Source organism: Penicillium canescens, assembly GCF_028828765.1.
Source record: "Penicillium canescens strain IBT 15451 chromosome Unknown utg000003l_segment0_segment0, whole genome shotgun sequence".
NCBI classification, from domain to species: Eukaryota; Fungi; Ascomycota; class Eurotiomycetes; order Eurotiales; family Aspergillaceae; genus Penicillium; species Penicillium canescens.
This window is the reverse complement of record NW_026703965.1, coordinates 3,809,229-3,830,819: the sequence shown is the minus strand read 5'-3', so window position 1 is coordinate 3,830,819 and position 21,591 is coordinate 3,809,229. Positions and strand designations below refer to the sequence as shown.

Sequence of the window (21,591 nt, the reverse complement as noted above, 5' to 3'; positions counted from 1 at the left end):
GAAAGGAAGTTGAGGGGGCAAGGGCCTTTTGATGGAGAAAAGGCGGTTAGGGGGAGAAGTGAGAAAAGGGGAGAAAAGACCATAAAAAGGCCGGGATTCGTGAAATTCGTAAAATTACCCCTGGGGTCTAGATGTGTTTTCAGGGACAAACAGTATGTGATTGGCTTACTGCTGCAGACCCAATTGTTTGTTGCTTATGGTTGGCCCGCACGGGTCGGGCAGAGTGGATTGTTACATACGTTTAGTTTACTCTTGCGTACTTGTATACTGAATATCTTGGATGTATAGGATGTTACGATCTCGCCCAACGCTCATTTCCACCATGCAAATGTACCTTGTGCGTTGTACACTTACATGGCCAGTACTCTGTACTCTGTGTCACTCTGTGTCTACACTTTCATTACTATTATTGCTGTTGTTATTATTATATCCGCACGGATCATTTCCTTTTCACCGGTCTTACATCCAAAATAGCCTTGTCTCACAGCCCCCTTACCGCTGCGAGGGCCTTCCCCCAGATACTCCTAACTTCTTTCAAGCCACCGGGTTACACGAGTCCCTGTCAGACATATGTAAGGTACCCCCGTTGTGGCTTACAGTGCACCTGGGCAGTGGCAAACCCATCCTGCAAGTGCCCTAAAACCCTAGAATGTTCGGTTGTTCATTTCCCTAAGATGAATGTCTCTGGACAGGTCTAGAGGCTGTGGAGCTGAGTACCCGCCATACAGTCTCACTGCAGAGTTGGGTTGCTCTCAAGACGAAAAGGAAACAGGAAATCTCCTCCCACGCCATGTGGGGCTGGATATCATAGCGTCCTCGCCAGTCCTGAATAGGAAAGGCTAAAGCTAAAATGGGATAGATCCTGGCATTTTATTGGCTAATTGTGTATCTCTAATTTCCGCCCTGCCGATCTCATCAAAACACAATACGGTATTGCCTAGTATGGCCACTGTTTATTGACTCCATAAGTATACGGCGTGCCCGGAGGCCACGGCGCCAAGAGTATGTCTCTCCATAGCATCTCTAGTCATTCTACCATATCAATATCAGATATTCAACAATATAATCCTATACATTCAAACCTCTATTCCCGTTCCCTTCTTCCCGCACTCTACACTATGCGCTGTTTTCACCCCTGACGATCAACTCACTCCCGTGAACTGCCGATCATCCGACAAGAACTCAATCCAAGCAATGGACTACTGTAACATGGATGTGAGCAATTTAATTAATTCATATCCAATTCTTTCGGCAAGTAGGGACCGACCGCGTGTTCGTCCGCGAACCACCTTCTACTCGGAGTATAGCATAACCTAGTGTGTTCGTTACCAGAGAAATAAACATTGCAGCCTACGTATGCGATCGAGACGAGGCTAATTGTGGGAACCCTAACTGTACATATATGGAGCCACGGCAGCATTTTGAATGTTCTACAATACAAGTCATCTCAAGTGCAAGTACACGTAGTGTAGCAAGTTGTCAATGATTGATTGCTGATCTCAATCCAGTCAAAGTCTGGATCTCCTAGACTGGCGATCCCTTTCTTCGGGGTAGATCCCAACGGATGCCGGGGGCCCGGGTTACTGCCATTTGTGGAGAAGGGCTATGGACTGTTTTATTGGAGCTAGGTAGCGCCGGCTCTCCTGAATCAGGCTGAATCGGTGGCTTAATATTTTGGGCTCGCTAGTCTGGCGGTTTGGTGTGATAGTTTCTTGATTGGCTTGGATTATTGATGAGGTTTCTTCAGGACGGTATTGGGGTTGGGATGGGGAGTGGTGGATGGCTGGTATGAGGTCTGGGTAAGACATTGGCAATATCTTGGGTGGGCGTTGGAAATTGGTTTCTTTATCGGATGTGTCGCATTGCTGGACTCGATATAGTATCTGTACAAGGCAGAGTTGGTAGTAAATGTACTGTGTCTGATGAACCGCCGTATACTGTACAGTCAAGCCTACCAAACGAACGAAGACAACACAGCAGTCCAGACCGCCCAAAGAATCTTGGCTAGGCTTGTAATCCACTCAATCACTAGCCAAGAGTGACAACGGATCTGGACTGTCTGGGCGTTGAAGCGGATACCGTCAGTTTCTAGTGTATTCTTGGCACCACCCTTTTTGAGGTTATTCAGGGGCTGTCTTCTAGGGGTGTTCTTTGAATCTGGGGCATGACTGGACAGAAATCTGTCGGATGATCAATAAATGATTGGATCTCTTTTTGCTTTGTTCATTAAAAGGGTGCAAGGGTCTATCTGTGGCTTTTCCTTTGAGGATTTACGTTTTTTTTTTTTTTTTTTTTTTTTACTTGGTTCAACGGCTTTGACTGCATATGATCTCTCTGCTTGTGGGTGAGACGTGTCATTGGTTTAACGTTTTCACATTCCACATCTCGAGTATTCTGGGGTGAGATCTGTGTCGGTCATCCACATGGCAGGGAATATTATCTGTGGAATGTGTGATCGTCGAATGTACATACCTCCTCGCTTTACTTTAAATTCGAATTCACCAACCCCCGAGCATTGAAATGCAGGATTTACCAACTATCTGATATGGTTTCTGGCTTTGATTGACTCTGTTTATCACAATCAATATATCAAAACACATTACACTGAATAGGGATCCTGCACTTTCCTGGGGCCTGTGCCACTTGGACAACACCACTGCCCTCTCGACTAACCATCTTTTAATCCACTCTCCATTTCAGTTTTCGATTAAGTTCAAGATCAGTCTTCTTGTTATTTGCATTGCCATTTGCTGAACATCGCATTCTAGACAGGGTATGCACACAATAATGTGATCTTCGACTGGAGATCTCATCAACCATAGCCAACAGTATGTCAAGACTCCCAAACTCATCAATAGGCAATCTAATTGAACGCAAAAAGGTCAGGTAGACTTGATTTGCTTTCATGTCAAGAAAATGCCAGGGAGCCCACCCCTCAGAAATGGACATTGCATTCAGCATCAACTCGAAGTATGGGGCGAACAAGATATATGTAGTCACACGAGATCACATCGCACAATACATCAAAGATATCCAACACATGAATAAACTCGGAATCCTCGAGTCCTCCAAAAGAACACAATTCCTAACAATTTTCGCAAAGCTATTACATCTGCCCATAAAACATGCCACCCGATCATACCACCAACACATGACTAGAAAAAAGTACAACGCCACCCATCACCAACAACCAACAACCAGCAAATCACACAACCCCCAAAACAAACCCTCGGCAACATCCGCACCGAAGATCCTCCAGCAACCTCCGAAACGGCCACGGCCCTCCCCGTGCATAGTGACATGGAGTTCAATTCGGCCGACCACGCCGTACCGCACCACCCGATCTATACGTCACCACTAGAAATCGTCGCCCAACCACTCCCCAACAGCCATCTGACCTAATGATTTTTGTATCGGACGATATCCAATCGTACGGGATAGAGATCATGCTATCCAGTCTTTGAAATGGGTATTTCCGGTCGGTTTAAGCCTATCATGTCGAGCAGCTGGCGGAGAAACGGCTGGGGAATTCCGAGATCCAGCGTCTCGGAACCGAATTGAGGCTCGGTTTGAGTTTTGTTTGGTTCGGCCAGTTGTGTCAGGCCATGCTGATGTGGCTCAGCTTCGGATGTTCCGTTGTAGTATAGAAGATGTCTTTGGTAAATGATAGCAAAGGGACTGGAATTAGGATATATAAGGGTCTTTTTGTTACACGGCGTTCTACTTTATTTGTTCATCATCACACAAAGATTTATTGAATACTTCGATATATTATCTCAACACCACAGACTCAAGTCTAGTATCTACTACTCAGACTATATTTCACACACAGCATCACGACACAACCATCCCATTCAATACAGACAAACATCAAAATGACAACCCCTTCCAAGTCTCCCACCACCTCCGAGCACGCCCGTCTTCAAAACGATTTCGGTGCTGACTACTGGGTTCGCTCTGCGCAAGAACACCGCGTGAGTACATCACTTATACCTCATCTTATCACGTCACATCTGTACAGTATAATAACATAAGTATAGCGTGCAACTGCAGGTCGTGGCCTTTTCGCTGGTCTTCAGGATACTAAGCACTACAACGTCGAGTCTGGATGGGCTAGACGTAAGTCAACGGATTCGCAGACTGGATTCCTTGGTTCGATTTGGAGCCGGTGAGTTTTTACTTCTTTTACTGGTATTTATTGGATTTAGCTAACTCTTTTAGGCTTACTGGTACTTCGCCCTAAATGTACGATGCTTGTTGAGTTCTATTCTTTTATATATTCTATTTGATTGCTTTATTGGCATTGGAGTTGGTATTATTGGGGTTCGATTGTTGAATTTATGCTTGCAACTGGTCAATTTCTATCTTTGTTTATCTTATATATATCTTGGTTCATTTTACCCAAAAGGATTACATATCATCTTAACCGAGTTTATCCCTTGGGTCAGGGCCAAGGCCTTCAATTGTACCTAGACGATTTGAATGGTCCTTCAATGGTTTGATAAGTTCAATCTAGTAGTGCATCAGATAAGCTCAACCTGGTCTGTACATCCTCTTCAGTTAGGCGATTCATTATCCTTCAAAGCACCCACAAATAGCTGTCCAGGACACTGTCCCTAATACCCAAAACGAGATCCAACGAAAGCTTCCCATAAGCCCAGGTGTCATTCAATTGTCGCACCTGAAAAGGGAGGTCAAAGAGAGCTTCCTCGTCCCTTAATTCCGGAGCACGCCACTCGTAAGTCATTCCCTTGCAACTGATGGCAGTTCCATTCCCGTCAACAACAACATTACTCTGCAATATGAAAGGAATGCAAATCTGTTCCAATCTGCAAAGCCCATCGTTCCCAAGGGACATCTTGCGTGAAGTGTATACGCTTATCAAAAATGTGCTTTCCGACACCAATTAAAACCATATTTATTACACAACGTGATGAAAAAGCTCAGTGGTCGATCTAGGAGATCGGGATTGTAGCATCACACCTAAAGCCAACATTAACCCTACCACTTTCTTCAATCTTCACCTTCTTCTGGATTATTTAAAGAACAAGAGACTATCTACGATTCCATATACGAAGAAACAAGAATAAATAGAAATAGACATAATTCCTCAAACCGCTAATGATATTTACAAAACACCAGACACCAGAACCACGGCTTGTAACAGCCATTTTACAAAATTTGTAATGAAACAGAGCGCCAAGCACTCTACACCACTTACTCCCAGGAATCAATCTTCATAGTACCCTTCTCCTGCAAGTTCTTATGCATCTTGAAAGCCTCAAACAGCAAATGCGGCTCATGACCCATACCCTTACGCAGACACTCGAACTCAGCGCGGTCAAGGTAATCCGTAAGAATAGGCTTGTAATCAGGGTGAGAGCACTTGTTAATAATAACACGGGCACGTTCACGGGGAGAAAGACCACGGACATCGGCGAGACCCTGCTCGGTAACGATAACGTCCAGATCATGCTCCGTCTGGTCGACGTGGGTAGCGAAAGGCACGATACAACTAACACCAGTAGGATCGACCTTGCTAGGGCGGGTACTGGGAGTGTGCATGATACTGTACTTGGAGTTACGCAGGAAATCGGCGGAACCACCGAGACCGTTCAGCATGCGCGAGCCCATGACACAGGTGCTGTTGGCGTGGGCGTAGATGTCGACTTCGACGGGGGTGTTCATGCCAATGCAGCCGAGACGGCGGATGATTTCAGGCGAGTTCGAGACCTGCTGGGAGCGGAGGAGAAGCTTGCCAGCGTACTTTTCCCAGTTATCGTAGAAACGCTTGAAGCCGTCTGGTGAGAAGCGAATGGAAGTGGCGGTTGCGAAGTCGAGGTTTCCGCTGTCGAAGAGGTCCAGGAAGGAATCCTGCAGGACTTCTGTCCATACTTTCAGGTTCTTGAAGTCTGCACCGCCCTTGCTTAGGCCGCCGACTACTGCGTTGGCGATGTTGCCGATGCCGGATTGGATGGGGAGGAGGTTTTGGGGCAAACGGCCGTGGTTGACTTCGTGCTTGAGGAACTCGATGATGTTGGAGGCGATTGCCTGCGAGCCTTCGTCTTCTGGGGCGTTGGGCTGGGTCTGGTCTGGGTAGTTGGACTCGACGACCGCAACCACCTTCTCTGGGTCGACGGGAATGTAGCTTGTTCCGATGCGGTCCTCGGGAGCCATAATTAGGTATGGCTTGCGACCAGGAGGAAGGTCGGAGCACACGATATCGTGGAGACCCTCAAAGGAGGGAGTGGCGGTGTTGACTTCGATGACGACCTTGTCGGCCATCTGGACAAGCTCGGGGGATGCGCCCACGGAAGCACCAGGAATGATACCGCCATTCTCCGTAATAGCCGAAGCCTCAATTACAGCCACGTCAATCTTGTTCTGCGGCTTGTTGAGGGTGTAGTAGCCCTGGAGTTAAGGTTAGCAGGTGGTCGTTTCGGCGGGTTCTCCCGATACTCACATAGACCAAATCCGAGGGAAACATGCTCAGATGTTTATCGAAGAACTTAATCTGCCCATTGTTGATTCCCTTGGCAATTTCTTTTCCGACTTGGTGCGGACTCCGCCGTTCAATCATGTTCAGGCGCGCCCAGCGGTTTTCCGTCTCCGCGCCGGAGGAAGCTCCCACGAAGAGGTTATACTTCAGCTGTCCTTCCAATTTGTTCTTTTCGACGTGGTCTGCTAGAGCAGTTGGAACCATCCTGTGCAATTGTTAGAATTGAGTAAATTGGATCCGAGTTGTGTAACGTACTTGGGGTATCCAACGCCGGTGAATCCGGACCAGCCAATGTAGGAGCCATGGGGGAAGAGGTCAATGAGGTCCTCTGGTTTACAGAGCTTCTTCAGATACGAAGGCCGACGCACACGACTCTTCAGGAGTGCAGAAGCAGCCATGGTGAGTATGGGGAGTATGGGGAATGGGGAGTGGAGAGTGGTCTAGAAGTTGAAAAGGAAAGAGAGGAGGAAAAGGATAAATATATGTTTAACCCTGGCAATCCCCACAAGTACGGAGAACCGGGAGAATGGAAGAGGGACTGATTTCCATGAGTTGTTTGTATTATATTCTAATTCTAGGTCCAGTTCCCACGGGATGTGTATATACTTCACGGGGAAGCCACGAACTATATCTTTCCGCTCAATAGTATCTACATTGCAATTATATGGATTACCTCCCTCCCTTCCCATTTCCCCTTTCCTCTATGATGCCAACTTCCCAAAACCGTCGCCCCCGATTCATGCTGACGTCAACTACGGCATTTCTTCGGTGGTCGGATTTCCCTCGGTCGGTTTCGGATTTCAGCTCCGCAACCCAGACAGCGCCTCACGCCAACATAAAATGTGATAATAAAGGCGATTCTGGTAATAACAAGGCAATTATTTATATCCCATGCATCCAAAAACTACAAGAATAAGCCCGAATTGAGGGGAAGGAGACAATATGCATAACCCCGTCCCGAGTTTCGCCCGACTCTACGTCTCGGGACTGTTTCGGTTAGCTGTTCGGCCACACGGAGCTTTGGTTTTGATAACCGACATTAACCCTGCCAAGGGGGATGGACTCAAATTAGGCGAAAGTTACTGGGTCGATCTTTGATCTCCTGATCGACTTTAATTGTGGGGTGTTAACCCAACACCTGTTGCTGGGAAGATTCTTCATTATGTGGTGAGCTATCGCTATTTACCTGGTTATGTATGTACATTAGACACGATGGTTATCTTGAAATAATTTAGGGTCAAATTGACTGTTATTGCCAGCTAAGCACACGATTTCGTCAACATGCACTGCACTTATTGAGTAAGATGATCGTCATATCGATAGTGTCCTGTATGCAATACCCATGTCTTTGACCTTGTTTGTGCCCAAACTTACGGTAGTCAGAGGATAAGCAAGCTTTGTTTACAACGAATACTGTTGCAACTATTCATATTACTATCACCTTGCTAAATTCTCGATACAGGCCTGGTGAAGGTCAGCCTTCAGAACAACACACTAACTTACAAGTTTAATCACAAGTCTACAAAGACAATAAATAAAGCAAAACTGAAAAGAAAATTAAAACAGCCCAGCCATCCAAGCTATTCCATTCCATTGAATAAGGAGAGATAAAAAATCAACTAAAAAGGGAAAAAAACACAAGAAAGAAAGATACAAATACAACATGAAGAAAAAAGCAAACCGTAGTAACATCATCTCGCAATTTCCTCATAGTAGACGCCACCCACACAGCAAAAAAATAAATAAAATGCACATCAAGCCTCGCAAGGCGTAGACAAAAGGCACGAGGAAGACGAACGCAGGAAACGTGGAAAACTGACACTAAAAACTACAAAAAAAACTGGAACTAAACCCCATCATTATGTTACACAATTTACGCCTCGGTTTCGGCTGAGGGTTCGGCGGGCTCGGCCTCTGTCATTTCCGTGTCGCCTTCTGCTTGGTTCTGGATCTGGGGGCCATCAGAGGTAGAAGTAGGAGCAGCAGCGGCGTCGACTTCGGCGGAACCAGTACCAGCACCAGAGGCAGCATCGGCGATGCCGTTGGTGTTGGCACTGGCGTTGGCTTTGGCAGTGGCATCAACAGCATCACCATTACCATCAGCCTTCTCCTTCTGAGGGACATCGGCGGGGACCTCAGGGCCAGAAGGACCGGGACTATCAGAAAGAGTCCCATTGATCCAAGAACGGAAGCGCTGATTGGATTGATCGACATTATCCTTGCTGAGACCGCGAGCCCAAGAGGGGTTATTAATGAATTTCTCGACGAAGCGATCATGGCGTTTCTCGCGGATAGCCGATTTCTCCTTTGCGGCATCGTCCAGCTGGGTTTTGATGGCGTCGGCGTCGGCATCCTTGTCTGGGATGGGGGCGTTGGAGCGCCAGAACCAGTCGTAGCTTGGGGGCTGGTACAGCATTGTGTAGTTGTTTGCGCAGATACGGATGATTAGGCCGTCGTGGTGCTGGAGGTTGCGGTAGTAGCGGTCGTACTCTTCGTCTTCTTCCAGTTTTGCGGGGAGGTTGCGCTTCATGAAGGGCATGCGCATTTTGGAGAATTGGACGCCTTCTGTTGGGTCACGCATTGAGTAGGCGGTTACGTAGTAGGACCAGCGTTCTTCGGCGGTGAGGTCTTCGTTGTCCAGGGTTGCTTCTTCGCTGGTCATTACTTGGATTGTCACGCGGCGGTCGGTCGGGTGCTAGATGTTGTTAGTAGTTGGTTTTGCCGTATGGGTGGGTGGACTTACGAAGGTAATGCGGTAGATATCGCCATCCTTGACCAGGCGCTCAACTTGCTTGCGGTACTGGATTTCTTGGTGGTGGGTTGTCTCTTCCTTCTCGCGTTCCTTGAAGAACAGGTTGGCAATGTCTGAGCTGCGGTCCCGAGAATCGCCGGTGAAGATGGACGCCACGAACTTGGCAATGGAAGAGAAGATGCGCTCCAGGTTGTAGAGCAGGAATCCGCTCTGCATGTAGAAGCGACGAAGAGTCTCCTCCAGGTGAATCTGGTCAATGTCACCCTTTATGACCTCCTCGCACATACGCACGATTTGCTTGTAAAGGTTGGCCTTGGGATCGACATCATAGAAGAAATCGCTTGGGAATCGATCCATGAGGCACAGATCGTGGGCAGGCTTAGGCACAAGACCACGTCGGACTTGCTCGCGAGCCTCGCCCTCCTGCTGCTTGATGCGCTGAAGACGCGAATAGAGGATCTCAAAGGTACGCAGGAAGCAGAGAATGTTAAGATTAGAGTACATGTGGTGCTCCTTCTTCTTGTGCTTTTCGTTCAAGGTGTATTCACGCTCGAGGTTGAAGTTGCCCTGGCCGGGGTGCTCCATCCATCTGAGCTCAGCGACATCGAAGCTCTCCTCATTCTCAGAAACAGCAGAGGTAGCGCGAATGACAGGGGTTTCATCGTGGTTATTTATACCATCTTCCTTGTTTGGCTTTTCAGTTGGGCGGTCAAGAGCCTCACGCAGGAGATCCAGCTTCTGCGTGTTCACCACCTTGCGGCTGCCATTTGAAACATCATCATTTGCATAGTCCTCGTCATCAACGATAGCGATGGAGATTTCATCAATGTATTGGTGGAAGGTCTCACGGTCAAGACCGAAGAAGATAGGAATGAAGTCCTTGACAAAGTTGATGAGTCGTTGAGGCTCAGCACCAAAGCCATTGGTACTGCGGTCAAAGTACAAAAGCAGCAGGAAAACAGTGTCCAAGAGGACCTCCGTGTCGTCGAACTTGAACTCAGCCTGGTACTTGGGAGGAGTCCATCCGCTCTTACGAAGGGACTGAGCATCTTCAAACTTGGTTTGCAGATCTTGTTGGATGTTCTTGGCAACAAAGAGCTTCTTGTCAGTCTGCTTGGTGGCAATAGCCTGGTGGTCAAGGCTACGCCAGTATGCACGCTGCATCTGCTCACGCCACACCTTGTCCCACTCACGCTGGCAAGCCTTCCACTCCTCAAGTTTCTGCTTCAGGCGGTAAAGGACAATGGGAAGAACGTGGCATGGACGTTGGAACATGTCTTGGATGACTTTCTCACCGCGCTGGCGATCGTAAATCTTCTTGATAACCCGCTGGTAGATAGCCTCGCTTTGACCACCAAGACCAAGAGGCAGCTTGAACGAAGCCCGTTCCGCCTCACTCATGTGGAGGAACTGCTGACAGATCGGCTCAATCAACTGGATGGTACGGACACAGGCCTCGATGTGGTGATCGTAGTCATGACGATCTTCTTCAATGCGGTGCAAGGCGTCTTCGTACTGGTTCTTGCGGTGAGCAACGAACCCGGAATCCTCAGAGGCCCAAGTAGGATGCGAAGCCCAATCATCGTTGAGAACACTACTGCAAAGCGGGTCACGGCCAGAGCAGGGCTTTTGGCGTTCACGCTTGGGAAGCAGACGGTAACTCGGTCCCAGAGACCGGCAGTGAGCCAAGTTGACAACGCCTGATTCAGTGTTCGGCTTGGGATCGATGGTCTTGTCCTCTGGCTCTTCGGCACTCATGAAACGCCTGAACCAACTCATGAGCTCAGCGTTAGAACCAATGTAACCCTCGGCCCTCTTTACCAGGACGTGCCGGTCAAGAAGATCGGTGGTGTACAGGTTGCAGAGTTTCAAAAAGTCACTAAAGACGACCTTGTTGGCGATGAACTTCTTCACACGATCAAAGAAGGCGATTTCTTCTTGGCTTGGGGTCATCGACACTGAAGGAGGAATAGGTTCGGGGAGAGCAGGAATCAAAGTGGGGGAGACGTTTGCCATATCAGAAATAGAGGGTTTGCCATGGTGATATTTCGTTCTCTGTGATAAAGTTAGTGCTGAGGACGGCAAATTTTGTTTGTGATCCCAAGTATGTAAAACTTACCTTGCTGACATTGCCATACTGCCCATTCTGGCCAACTCTGCCTGACTCTGACAAGCGAGCAGCTTCAGCGCCTGCAGGTCCAGAGATCGAAGAGCCAACTCCACCTCCTGGCCCACCGCGTCGCTTTTTGTTCTCCTTGGGGTCCTTGACATTGAATTGACCGAGAGGAGGCATCTTCACGTCGCGATTGGGAGTCTGGGAGTTAAAGCCAGCAGGTTCACCTCGAAGGTTGCTGAGAGGAGCTTGCTCTTCGGCCTGGCGCTGTGCCGCAACTTGTTTGGCATGCGCGGCAGATTCGGGTAGGAATTGCTTGAAGTCCTCCAAGAGATCAGGAGCAGTGTTGAACAACTGAGTGACCTGTCCATAGACATCCTGAATGGGCTTTGACTCCCGCTGATATGTCTGGAGTATTTCAAGGAACTGCTTATAGATCTCAGGTGCGCTGGAGAAGCGGTTCTTTATCTTGTTAACATAGCTAATAGCATGGTTGAACTCGACGGGCCCACGCTTGTTCAAATCTTGAGCACCCTGAAGCATGCCAGTTCCGACACCTGCCAGGCTGTTCATGGGCTGAGTCAGGCTGTTGTTCTGACCAGCAGCTGAGACTCCCAGGAGAGAAGATCTACCAAGACCAGCAGATGCTGCCGAAGCAGCGCCCTGAAGCTGAGCCACACCGCGGTGATCCTGCTGGTGGGACATGACTGAAGCAGCTTGTTGCTCCTGTTGGGTCGGGTAGCCGTAGTGATGGTCCTGAGCTGGGCCTTGTCCATCCGGATACATGCCCGGGCCCATCATTCTTGAGCCGGGAGAGTAAGACCCAGGGACACCCTGATCTTGCTGTGTCTGTTGCCAACCGGGACGCGACTGGTCACGGTAGAAGTCAGACTGACCATGCACGTCACTGGTAGGCCGGGGGTTGGTGGTAGTCTCAAAGGGACGTCCAGCGCGAGGCATGCTGAGTGTGTTTGTGCCCGATGGAGTGGTCACGCGAATAGCATCAGGGTTATCCTCGGTACCGCACTCGATACGGTATCCCGGGGGCAAGAAAGTGTTGAATCCTTGAATAAGAGCAGGGTGACCATTGAACAAGGTGGAAACCCGCTGAATCACCCCTGGCGTGTCAATAGCCTGACTCTTAAAGTCTTTCATGATGTCCAAGAAACGGTTGTAAACATCTGGCTGGTCGACGAAGCGAACCTTCACCTGATCCAGATAACTGAGAGCGTCATTCAGGATTGGTTGCTGGCCCTGCGCAAGAGCTGCAACATTTCCAGGTATTTGCTGTCCAGAAGCATTGTATCCCATCATAGGCTGTCCTGGGGGCCCACCAGGGTGCTGCATGTACGACCGAGGTGTGCCTTCACCGTGCTGCATTTGCGGACCAAACAAGCCGGCAGCAGACTGGGGACCGCCCTGGTGGCTACCCTGTGGTGTTCCACCGAGAGTTGAAAGGAGACCGCCCGGGCCATGGATAGAGTTGGGAACTTTGTTGGCCACAGGCTGGTGGAGAGGGATCGAGCCAGTGTGGCTCTGGACGGGGTGATGCGATTGGTCGCGGCGGTCTAGTTGCCGTTCAAGTTGTTCCCGGTGCTCGCGATCACGCTCGCGTTCGCGCTGCTCACGGTGGGCCATCTCTTCCTGGCGCTGGCGCTCAATAATCTCCCGCTCTCGTGAATCGCGCTCACGTTCGCGGTTGAGCTGAGGGGACGCATGTTGCATGGCCTGGCCGATTCCAGGGAGAGAATGACCGGTACCATGAGAAGGACCGGCGGGGTGCTGTCCGTAGGCTGGGGACTGGTGCGGACCTCCGTGGGTCTGGCTGAGTTCTGCCAGACCGGGAAGAGAGTGACCGCCAGACTGACCGGGGTGGTAGGGACCTGTAGGAGCGCAAAAGTTAGCTTATAAGCTTCTCAACATCGCTCTAATCCTCGAGGGAGGAAGGGCAAGCAGGTAGGGTGCAGGTAGGCTAACCAGCTGGGGGAGGGAGAACGGGGCCGGAGGGTTGCGACGCCGGACCTTGTTGAGGCGGGTTCTGACTATTGGACCGAACCCATCGATTAGTCTCTGATCAACACTTGCAATACAAGGCCAATGCATACCTGAACGACCCCAGGGGCCGAGGCTGTTGATTCATCTGGTCCATGCCAGGATGCGACGGTGGCCCACCAGAGGAGTGCCAGTTATCGTTTCCAGAATTCATGATATATGCATGAACTCCAGTAGGAGGGAAGAGGTAGAAAGCGGAGGGAGGGGAGGAAAGTGATCGAGAGCGGGAGCTGTCTCTAGTCGGCAACGCTCAGGTTGCTCTGGGGTCACAGCATGACCCGAAATCTCGAGAGTAGAAAGACGACAGGCTTGCAGAAGTGCAAGAAAGAACCGGAGCAGATAGGCAGGAGACACAAACTGGGGTGATGGAATTGCGCGCTACCGATCGCGGGCTCCAGTGGAGGCTTTCCTTGCGCTAACCTATTTAGGCCATTATCGGACAATGGATTCTCCGGAAGTCCCTGTATTTTCGTCTGCTGATTGGTGCACGGCTTGTGTCCGCCTTCGTCATCGCCTCCAAATTCCGGCAGAAAAAAACATGACTCGTTGGCCTGAAGAGGTGAATCGCTAAAGCCTGAATAGGCTGAATAGGTTCGTTGTCTATTATTCATCTTGGTGTTGGTGATCTGAATGGACGTGTGTAATATTTCGGGGTTGGGGGCTGGGAGAGGTGACGGACTCGTAAAGGGGCGGTCGTAGACTACGTGCGAGATAGACAAACACCTAGGTAGTCCCAAGAGGACGCCTACTAGGAAGTATCGCTCAATTCTACGGAGCAGGAAAACTATGAAAAGCGCCTTCAACAGGCATGACATTCTCTATCATGAATAGGCCTGATACAACGCCTTGGACAACCTCGCTACCTCTGTATGAGGCAGACAAGGAAAAGCAAGGCAGACACAGAAACTAGGATCTCCTCGGAGGTAGAGCCTCGAGGGAAATGGGAAGGGAACGTCCTGAGATCATGGAACCGTGGCATACTGCTATTATTATTTTCTGATTTTCGTCCTTCGTATCTTGCCTGTTCAAGGCCATCAGCCACCCGATCCAAACCCCAGATGCGCCTGTCCATGAAAAATGATAATGGCATTTCGATTAGAGAGCGGAGAAGACAAAGAGCTGCAGATGTTAATACATGCCTAGTTCGCTAGTTCGGGAGAAAAGAAACTCACATTGTTCGTCGCCGCAATGGCAATGCTGTCCTCGAATGGGTGCCAGCTCATGTGCAAGATCTTCTTGTTGAAGTCGATCTGGTCGGCATCGGTCTCCTTCTTCATCCGACTGCCGGGGCCAGCAGGGCTTCCGGACCGCGAACCGGCCTTCTTTCCGTTACCCTTGTTCATAGGTGTCGGCACACCAACCTTCTTTGCCTTGAATGCCGACTTGTCCGCCTGTAGCACAATCTCCGTATCCTTTTGTTCTTCTGTGGGGTAAATCATGAAATTGTTGTTGTAGCTTCCGGTCATGACGTTATCGGCATCACCAGAGAAGACCACCTCAAACTTGTCAAAGATGCTGTCGTTCTCGTAGGTGTCGCAGAGGCGGGGGCGGAGGTGCTCGTGGATGGGGATAGTCTTGACTGGCTGTCGCTCCATGTTCACGTCCCAAATCTTCACCGTCAAGTAGTCCCTGGACACAATGTATCGGCCGTCGTTGGAGAATCGCACATCGGAGATGGAGGAAATGATCTCGGAGAAGAAAGAACGGGAGGAAGCATCTTCTTCTTGTTCGAACACTAAGCGGTGTTAGTAAATGAAACCCACAGAATAGCTGGATACATACATTTGGCGTGCTCATCACACAAGGCCCGTTGCCGCATATCGGCAAGCTTGATGGTACCCTTAGAGCTGGCGTACATGAACCAGTTACAGCTGACGGGGTGGAATTCGGCCGCTGTGATTACCTCGGTGAGTTCCTCCATGTTCGCAGGCTTGATGTCCACAATGTTGAAGCTCTGGTCCTGAATGTTGAGGTTCCACAAGTTCACTCGGAGGTCATCACTGCTGATAAAGGTTTCGCCATCACTGTTAACGGAGATGCTATTTATATGATACGCGTGGGCATTGGCGTATGTTCTCCGTGGCACAGCAGCAACCACGGTATCATGGTGTGTCAAACGAGGCAACTTCAGAGCTGCGGGGTCCTTGAAGGAGACGCGGGGTGCACGAGGCATACCACCGCCCCCGACCGCGCTCGCCGGAGTGAGCTCATTTGATAGATTGTTCTCTGCGACCACCTTCAGCGACTTGTCAAAGACCTTCCAAAGCTTTATCGTCTTGTCATTTGTCGAAAGGAGGAAGTGGGATGCATTCTGTCGTCGGCACCATTTAATCTTGTTGATCTTCTCTTCGATCTCTAGCGATTTGAGATAGTCAAACTCCGGCTCGTGTGACTGAAACTCGGTGTGGAACTTATATTCACAGGTTTTTTTCTGCATCAATGGTCAATAACGAAGCTGTCGAGTGCTGCCGGGAGTACTACCGTCTCGTTTCGCTCGAATAGCACCACACGTCCGCCCTTGTCACCAGTGGCCAGATAGTTACCGGTGTGGTCAAATTCGACAGTCGAGATGATGTCCGCTGGCGTGCACATGTCAGTTGATGCACTTGGTGTAGATTGGCCGGCCGAGTGTGAGGGAAGCTGGTAGTTACCTTCTGTAATATCTTCTACATCGCCTTTATCGCCGAAGCATCTAACAGGGTCAGCTGCAGAACAGATCAAACATTTACACGGCACTCACTGTGTGAACTTCCAGGTGGGTGTGCCTGGATCTCTGTCTACCATTTTCTCGTTCTAGCCCTTGACCGCGACGAGGGCAAGGACAGGAAAAATAGAGTTGGCAAATGCTTCCGAAAGCTCTATCGGGGCAGAGAATCACTCGGTCCGTGCGCGGAATCCGAGAGGAAAGAATGTCCGACAGGATTCGGAGAGAGAGTGTGGCGGTAAGGTGAAAGAGGGGCAGAGGGGATCGCGAAGTGGAAGTCGACGGCCGAATGAGTCGACGAAGCTGATGGGCCGGTGAGGTGGGGACCGCAAAGCTAGGGGAAAAGATTCTGTTGGAGGGAGAGGCGGGTTGATTAGAATAAATGCAGGTAACAAAAGGAAGACACAGGGGATGGGGGATGCGTACAAGACTGATGAAAGAGGATGAAAAGAGTTGAGGTGAGGAGAGTTGAGGCGGTGGTGGGGAGAGTTGGATACGCTCAGTTCTGCCCACCGTCAATATGACTTACGCAGATCAGATCACAGAGAGGCCTGGAGGTTGATAGTCTGAGATAGTGAATTATCTCTACCTCTATGTTCAGGCTACGACCTTACTTCCTAGGTACCTGCCTATACCTCCACAATACTGACATCAGCACTTAGTGACTGTAACATTGCGCCCCTCCGCCCTACAAACCCGTATCCCACTCTCGACACGAACACCAATTGAATAGACATGTGTTCTTTGTGAATGATTGTGTGTTTCTAGTTTCTATTCAAATCATCCAAGTCATTTATAGAGTGTGAAGTTGTAATGCATGGCATCGCCGCCTCTGTCGTCATCTTTGACGCCTAAGCAGATCCCCACGCTTAGCAATGCGGGACAAATAGAAGAGGTAGTCTGAGCTATTTTCAAAGCTGCAGTGATTTAATAGCTACTCTAGAGCTTTATTGTTCTAGGGTTTCACTTGTTGGTGAGCTTATTCGTAACGTCGTGGAGGTTCTCAAATATATATCCATATCCACCTCAAGACACAATCTCAGATCTCTAAACGTCCTTTGTTACAGATCACACAATAAAAAGCAAAAACAAAACTGAGTGTGATAGCATCCAGCTAATCCTAGAATGTTTCTAGCCTAGGTAATCCTTCACATGCTATATCCGGCTACCCTTTGACCCGAACAACCCGACAATACCCTTCCCTGGGCAACAATGGCACTCGTACCTTACTCTCTCCCAAATCTAAGAGCTATCCCTATACACCCTCTACACCCCTCCAATCCCCCGATCAAGCCACCATGACCGAGCCGAACACGCGGGGCACGGCAAAGGACAACGGGACCGGCAACGGCAGCAGCAGCGGTCCCGAGACCAACACCACGACCAACAATGAAAAGAGCAATAGCTCCAACCAACCTTCCTCCCTAGCATCCCGCATCCAATCCTCTGCAACAAACCTAGCAAAAAGCGCCTTCCAACCGCCCACCTCGGCCGAGCTCTCCCAATCCCTAGCAGCAAGTACAGGCAACAAGGCCGGACAATCCTCCCTACAATCCACTGCCAGTGCATACACTGCAAGCGCGAGTCGGGCTGTCTCAACACCAGGATCAGGATCAGGATCAGCATCAGCACCAGGAACACAAGCATCGACCTTCAGAAATGAATCCCTCCAACAAGGCGGGGTCGAGCTCCCTCCATTAACAGAAGCCGAATTCCAACATGGCCAGGAACTAGGATTAGGATTAGGATTGGACCAAGAACAAGGACAAGACACAGACCAAAACCACGACACAGACCTCCAATCAACAACCGGCCCCTGGAAAGGAAAACAACGAGCGCAAGACCCAACCCAAACCCAATACGAAACAGCCTGGCAACGCAACCCCCCAACCCCAATCCAAACAACCACCCAACAGCCAACAACCTACAACCCCGAACCAACGGACGGCTCAGCCGTCCTATCCCTCCTCTCAGACCCATCCTTCGATCCAAACATGGACACAGACCCGGCAACCCTACCCGAAACACATCCCTCGCTAGACCGATATGCCGCGCCGGCCCCGTTGTCTCGGGGTGAGATTGAGGCTATTGAGTCGTTTCGGAGAGGGGTTGGGGGTGTTATGCGCGAGGACTTGGATCGTCACCAGCAAAAGCAGAACCGGATGGGAGAGGGAGAGGGAGGGGGTGGGAATGGGGGCATATCGGGTTCGAGTCTAATACCCGACATCGATACGTTCCTCATGGAGAATGAACATGGATCTGGAGTTAGAGCTGGATCTGGATCGTCCCTCCGCGATACAATCGCGACATACCTCCCTGGCGCAATTGACTGGATGGACGTGCAGGAGAGGTATGTTGATGATGTATGGGGGTATCTGGAGCCTGTGCTTGAAGCGGCGAGGGAAGAGATTGAGGATGGGGATAAGCGTGAAGGGACTGGGCATGAGGATGGGGATGGACCGGCTGTTAGGCGGTTGAAGATGATTTTGGTGCATATGAAGGGGTAGTCTACGACTCTGTTGTAGGAATAGGTAGGAATAGGTAGGGGTTGGTTGTATAATTGTATAGAGGATATAGATAGCTAACTACAGTACATGTAGGCGTTCTATTTATGATTTGGAATATACCCCATTGTACGGAGTAACTATCATCTTTCTTTGTGTACATGTAAGTTGTCTATGCTGGCCAGTCGGAGATTAGATTAGTTCTTCCGGTAGTTAGCATGCATCAGCCGATTCGTGAGTCTGAGCCGAGGTCTCGGTGATTTGATTTATCCCGACTTCCCCTGAGAAGATACTGTATGCAAATGCCCTAGTCGTATATTGAAATACTGGAACTAACAGGTGTGGCAATAACAACAGAGAACCAATGCTATAGAATCCACAGCCATAGACCAACTACACCAACTACAAGTAACGTGATACAACGAATGATCATACTCTAGAAAGATACATTCCAGATAAAATAAGAAGAAGATGTTATGTATGATACACAAAGAAACCAAAAGCACAACTTCCAATAGGAAACGGCCAGATTCCCAGATCCAATCATGAAAGCATAAGCAAAATAGAGACGAAGACGGGGTATGTAGGAACACGCTGAAGTTCTTATTTCGTTGAGGGAGGAGGAAGACCTCAAGAGAGATGGAGAGAGGAAGAGGAGGAGGAGAGACGTGAGAGGTAAGAGGATGCTCATATCTCTTAATCACACTCACAGCTCCAGGCTGGGGGTCTGGCCCTTGACACGGCCGATCACGATGTGGCCGGCGTACTTGGGAATAACCTCGTCATCGTGAAGCATGGCGAATTCTAGGAGGGGAATCAGTTAGTAAATGAGTTCATAATAATGCGGAGATAGCGATAACATACCCTCGGTAGCATCCCGACCCATGAAGTTGAACAGGGCGTTGGCACCACCGGGGTGCTCGTCGAGCCAGTTGGTGACATCGAGGACAACACCCTTGACAACGATCCAGAGATCCTCCTTAGTGTTGTGCTTAGCGACTTCCTCCATGGTATACTCGGTCTCGGGAATCTTGAAGTTGGCAGGGTCAGGCTTGGCAGCCTGCTCCTGAGGAGCGGCGGCAGCAGGGGTGCTGGCAGGGGCCGCAGCGAGAGGGGGCATGTCGCCACCAGCAGCGGCGCCCCATTCGACAGAGACCTTTCCGGGGGTGTTAGGGTCGATGTGGAGGGAGATCTGGCCGAGACGGCTAGAAGCGGATCCACCGGTAGTGATGAGCTTCTGGAAAAGGTGCTGGCAAGCGGAGTCACCGGCGACGCGGCCGTAGACAACACAGCCGAGTAGGGAGGAACCGCCCAGACGGTTGGCGCCGTGGACACCACCGGCCAGCTCACCGCAGGCGTAAAGGCCGTCGAAGGGCTTCTGCTCGCCGTTGAGGACCTGGGCGTGCTCGTTGATCTCGATACCACCCATGGTGAAGTGGAGGACGGGCTCCATTAGAGCGACGTGGAACTCGTCGTCGAGGGTGAAAGGTCCGTTGTGGAAGAAACGCTTGTTCCAGGGGTCCTTCTGCTTGCCGTCGGCGATGAGGTTGTAATCGTCGAAGGTCTTCTTGAGGGCAGCTTCTCCGCAGCCGATCTCCTCGACGAGCTGCTTGCCGGTCATCTTCTTCATCAGACCACGGCCGGAGTAGTGACGAGTGTGGAAGTCCAGGACATTGGAGGCCTTGGAGTTGAGGATGAGGCGGATAGGCCACTTGCCCTTCTCCTTCTCCTTCCACATCTGACCGGAGACGTAGTCACGGTGACCGAGCTCGTCGGAGAACCGCTGGCCATCAGAATTCAGGAGAAGACCACCCTCACCACGGAGGGCCTCGGCAGCCAGGAACTTGAACTTGGCCTGGGGGTCCTTGGGGTCCACAAGACCGGTAGGGTGGACCTGGACCTTGTCCATGTCGATACCGTTGGCACCGATGGCCATCAGCATCTTCTGACCGTCACCAGTGGCATGAGTGCCGTTGGTGGAGGACAGACCGAAGGTATCGGGGCGGTGCTGCTTGAGCAGGGAAGTGTCACCAAAGTCAGCGGCATAGCCACCAGTAGCAAGGACGACGACACCATCGACGGACTTTTCTTCGCCGTTGATAGTGTAGGTAACACCGGTGACGTTGTTACCGGACTTGTTAACGGAAGTCACGTTGGCCTTCTTGATAATCTGCACACGGCCGGGCTCCTTGTCGGCAAGTTCTTCCAGGCGCTGCATGAGAGCATAGGTGATGGCCATACCAGGGAACTTGGCATCGTGACCACGGTGTGTCCGGGGTTGAGAGTGACCACCGAGACGGGAGACGAGGGTGAGATCGAGGTTGAAAACATCCTGCAGCCACTCAACAGCGGCAGCTGACTTGTAGGTCAGGACCTTGATCAGGTCGGGACGGGCCTTGTCTCGCGCCGACTTGAGGGTATCTTCGTAGAAGGTCTTGACGCTATCTTGGATGCCGAGGTCGACCTGGGTGCGGGTGAGGGCACCGTTGATACCGGAGGTAGCCTTGGTAGAGTTACCACCGAAGAAGGCCTGCTTGTCCAGAACGACGACGTTGCCGCCGTTGAGGTAGACGGTGTGGGCGGCACTGAGACCGGACACTAGGATGGTCAGCTGAGTCTGGGGAATGCAGGAAGGGAGAGCTTACGTCCACCGCCAACCACAATTACTTGAGGAGCCATGATGTGTGTAGAGGAATAGGTGAAGATGAAAGAAAGAGAAGACCGAGGGAATGCGAGACTTAAAGTAAGAGGGGAAATCAGAAGCCGACAGGTATCGGCCGAGGCAGTGGGGAAAGTGGAAAGTTGGGGTATCCGCTTTATTAATTACGACGAGCTGGTTTGTAGTTGAGTCTGGGGAAACATTCCATTCACTTTCACATGTTCACATGCTACAAGTTACATTTATATAAGTTATTAAACTAGGATATATGCACTGTGACATGGGCTCATCTTCACATGTTCATTCCT

The 21,591-nt window shown here is 50.3% G+C and overlaps 7 protein-coding genes across 7 annotated transcripts; 2 read left to right on the top strand and 5 right to left on the bottom strand.

Moving 5' to 3' along the window:
- Positions 1-3,875: 3,875 nt before the first annotated feature.
- Positions 3,876-4,243, top strand: N7446_004899 (uncharacterized protein; the record flags this gene model as incomplete). Its single annotated transcript, XM_058513647.1, has 3 exons — positions 3,876-3,974; positions 4,041-4,168; positions 4,222-4,243. 3 exons carry the CDS (start codon positions 3,876-3,878, stop codon positions 4,241-4,243), a joined length of 249 nt encoding a protein of 82 aa, XP_058374976.1.
- Positions 4,244-4,579: 336 nt separating this feature from the next.
- On the bottom strand, positions 4,580-4,858 carry N7446_004898 (uncharacterized protein; the record flags this gene model as incomplete). Its single annotated transcript, XM_058513646.1, has 1 exon — positions 4,580-4,858. The coding sequence occupies one exon, from the start codon at positions 4,856-4,858 to the stop codon at positions 4,580-4,582; it is 279 nt and encodes a 92-aa protein (XP_058374975.1).
- A 250-nt stretch (positions 4,859-5,108) lies between these two features.
- Positions 5,109-7,046, bottom strand: coaT (acetyl-CoA hydrolase ACH1). Its single transcript, XM_058513645.1, has 3 exons — positions 6,755-7,046; positions 6,464-6,704; positions 5,109-6,411 (listed from the first exon to the last, which is right to left on the bottom strand). Exons 1-3 carry the CDS (start codon positions 6,895-6,897, stop codon positions 5,218-5,220), a joined length of 1,578 nt encoding a protein of 525 aa, XP_058374974.1. The 5' UTR covers positions 6,898-7,046; the 3' UTR covers positions 5,109-5,217.
- A 1,048-nt stretch (positions 7,047-8,094) lies between these two features.
- On the bottom strand, positions 8,095-13,759 carry N7446_004896 (transcriptional regulator SIN3). The gene is made up of 5 exons (XM_058513644.1): positions 13,470-13,759; positions 13,342-13,406; positions 11,371-13,247; positions 9,243-11,306; positions 8,095-9,194 (listed from the first exon to the last, which is right to left on the bottom strand). The coding sequence occupies exons 1-5, from the start codon at positions 13,568-13,570 to the stop codon at positions 8,373-8,375; spliced, it is 4,929 nt and encodes a 1,642-aa protein (XP_058374973.1). The 5' UTR covers positions 13,571-13,759; the 3' UTR covers positions 8,095-8,372.
- Positions 13,760-14,511: 752 nt separating this feature from the next.
- Positions 14,512-16,200, bottom strand: N7446_004895 (protein phosphatase 2A regulatory subunit CDC55; the record flags this gene model as incomplete). Its single annotated transcript, XM_058513643.1, has 6 exons — positions 14,512-14,535; positions 14,589-15,151; positions 15,199-15,847; positions 15,898-15,995; positions 16,068-16,108; positions 16,157-16,200. The coding sequence occupies 6 exons, from the start codon at positions 16,198-16,200 to the stop codon at positions 14,512-14,514; spliced, it is 1,419 nt and encodes a 472-aa protein (XP_058374972.1).
- A 1,218-nt stretch (positions 16,201-17,418) lies between these two features.
- N7446_004894 (uncharacterized protein) lies at positions 17,419-18,627 on the top strand (the record flags this gene model as incomplete). The annotated part of the gene is made up of 1 exon (XM_058513642.1): positions 17,419-18,627. One exon carries the CDS (start codon positions 17,419-17,421, stop codon positions 18,625-18,627), a length of 1,209 nt encoding a protein of 402 aa, XP_058374971.1.
- A 641-nt stretch (positions 18,628-19,268) lies between these two features.
- osm1 (putative fumarate reductase Osm1) lies at positions 19,269-21,466 on the bottom strand. The gene is made up of 3 exons (XM_058513641.1): positions 21,270-21,466; positions 19,489-21,222; positions 19,269-19,428 (listed from the first exon to the last, which is right to left on the bottom strand). The coding sequence occupies exons 1-3, from the start codon at positions 21,301-21,303 to the stop codon at positions 19,331-19,333; spliced, it is 1,866 nt and encodes a 621-aa protein (XP_058374970.1). The 5' UTR covers positions 21,304-21,466; the 3' UTR covers positions 19,269-19,330.
- Between the last annotated feature and the right edge of the window lie 125 nt (positions 21,467-21,591).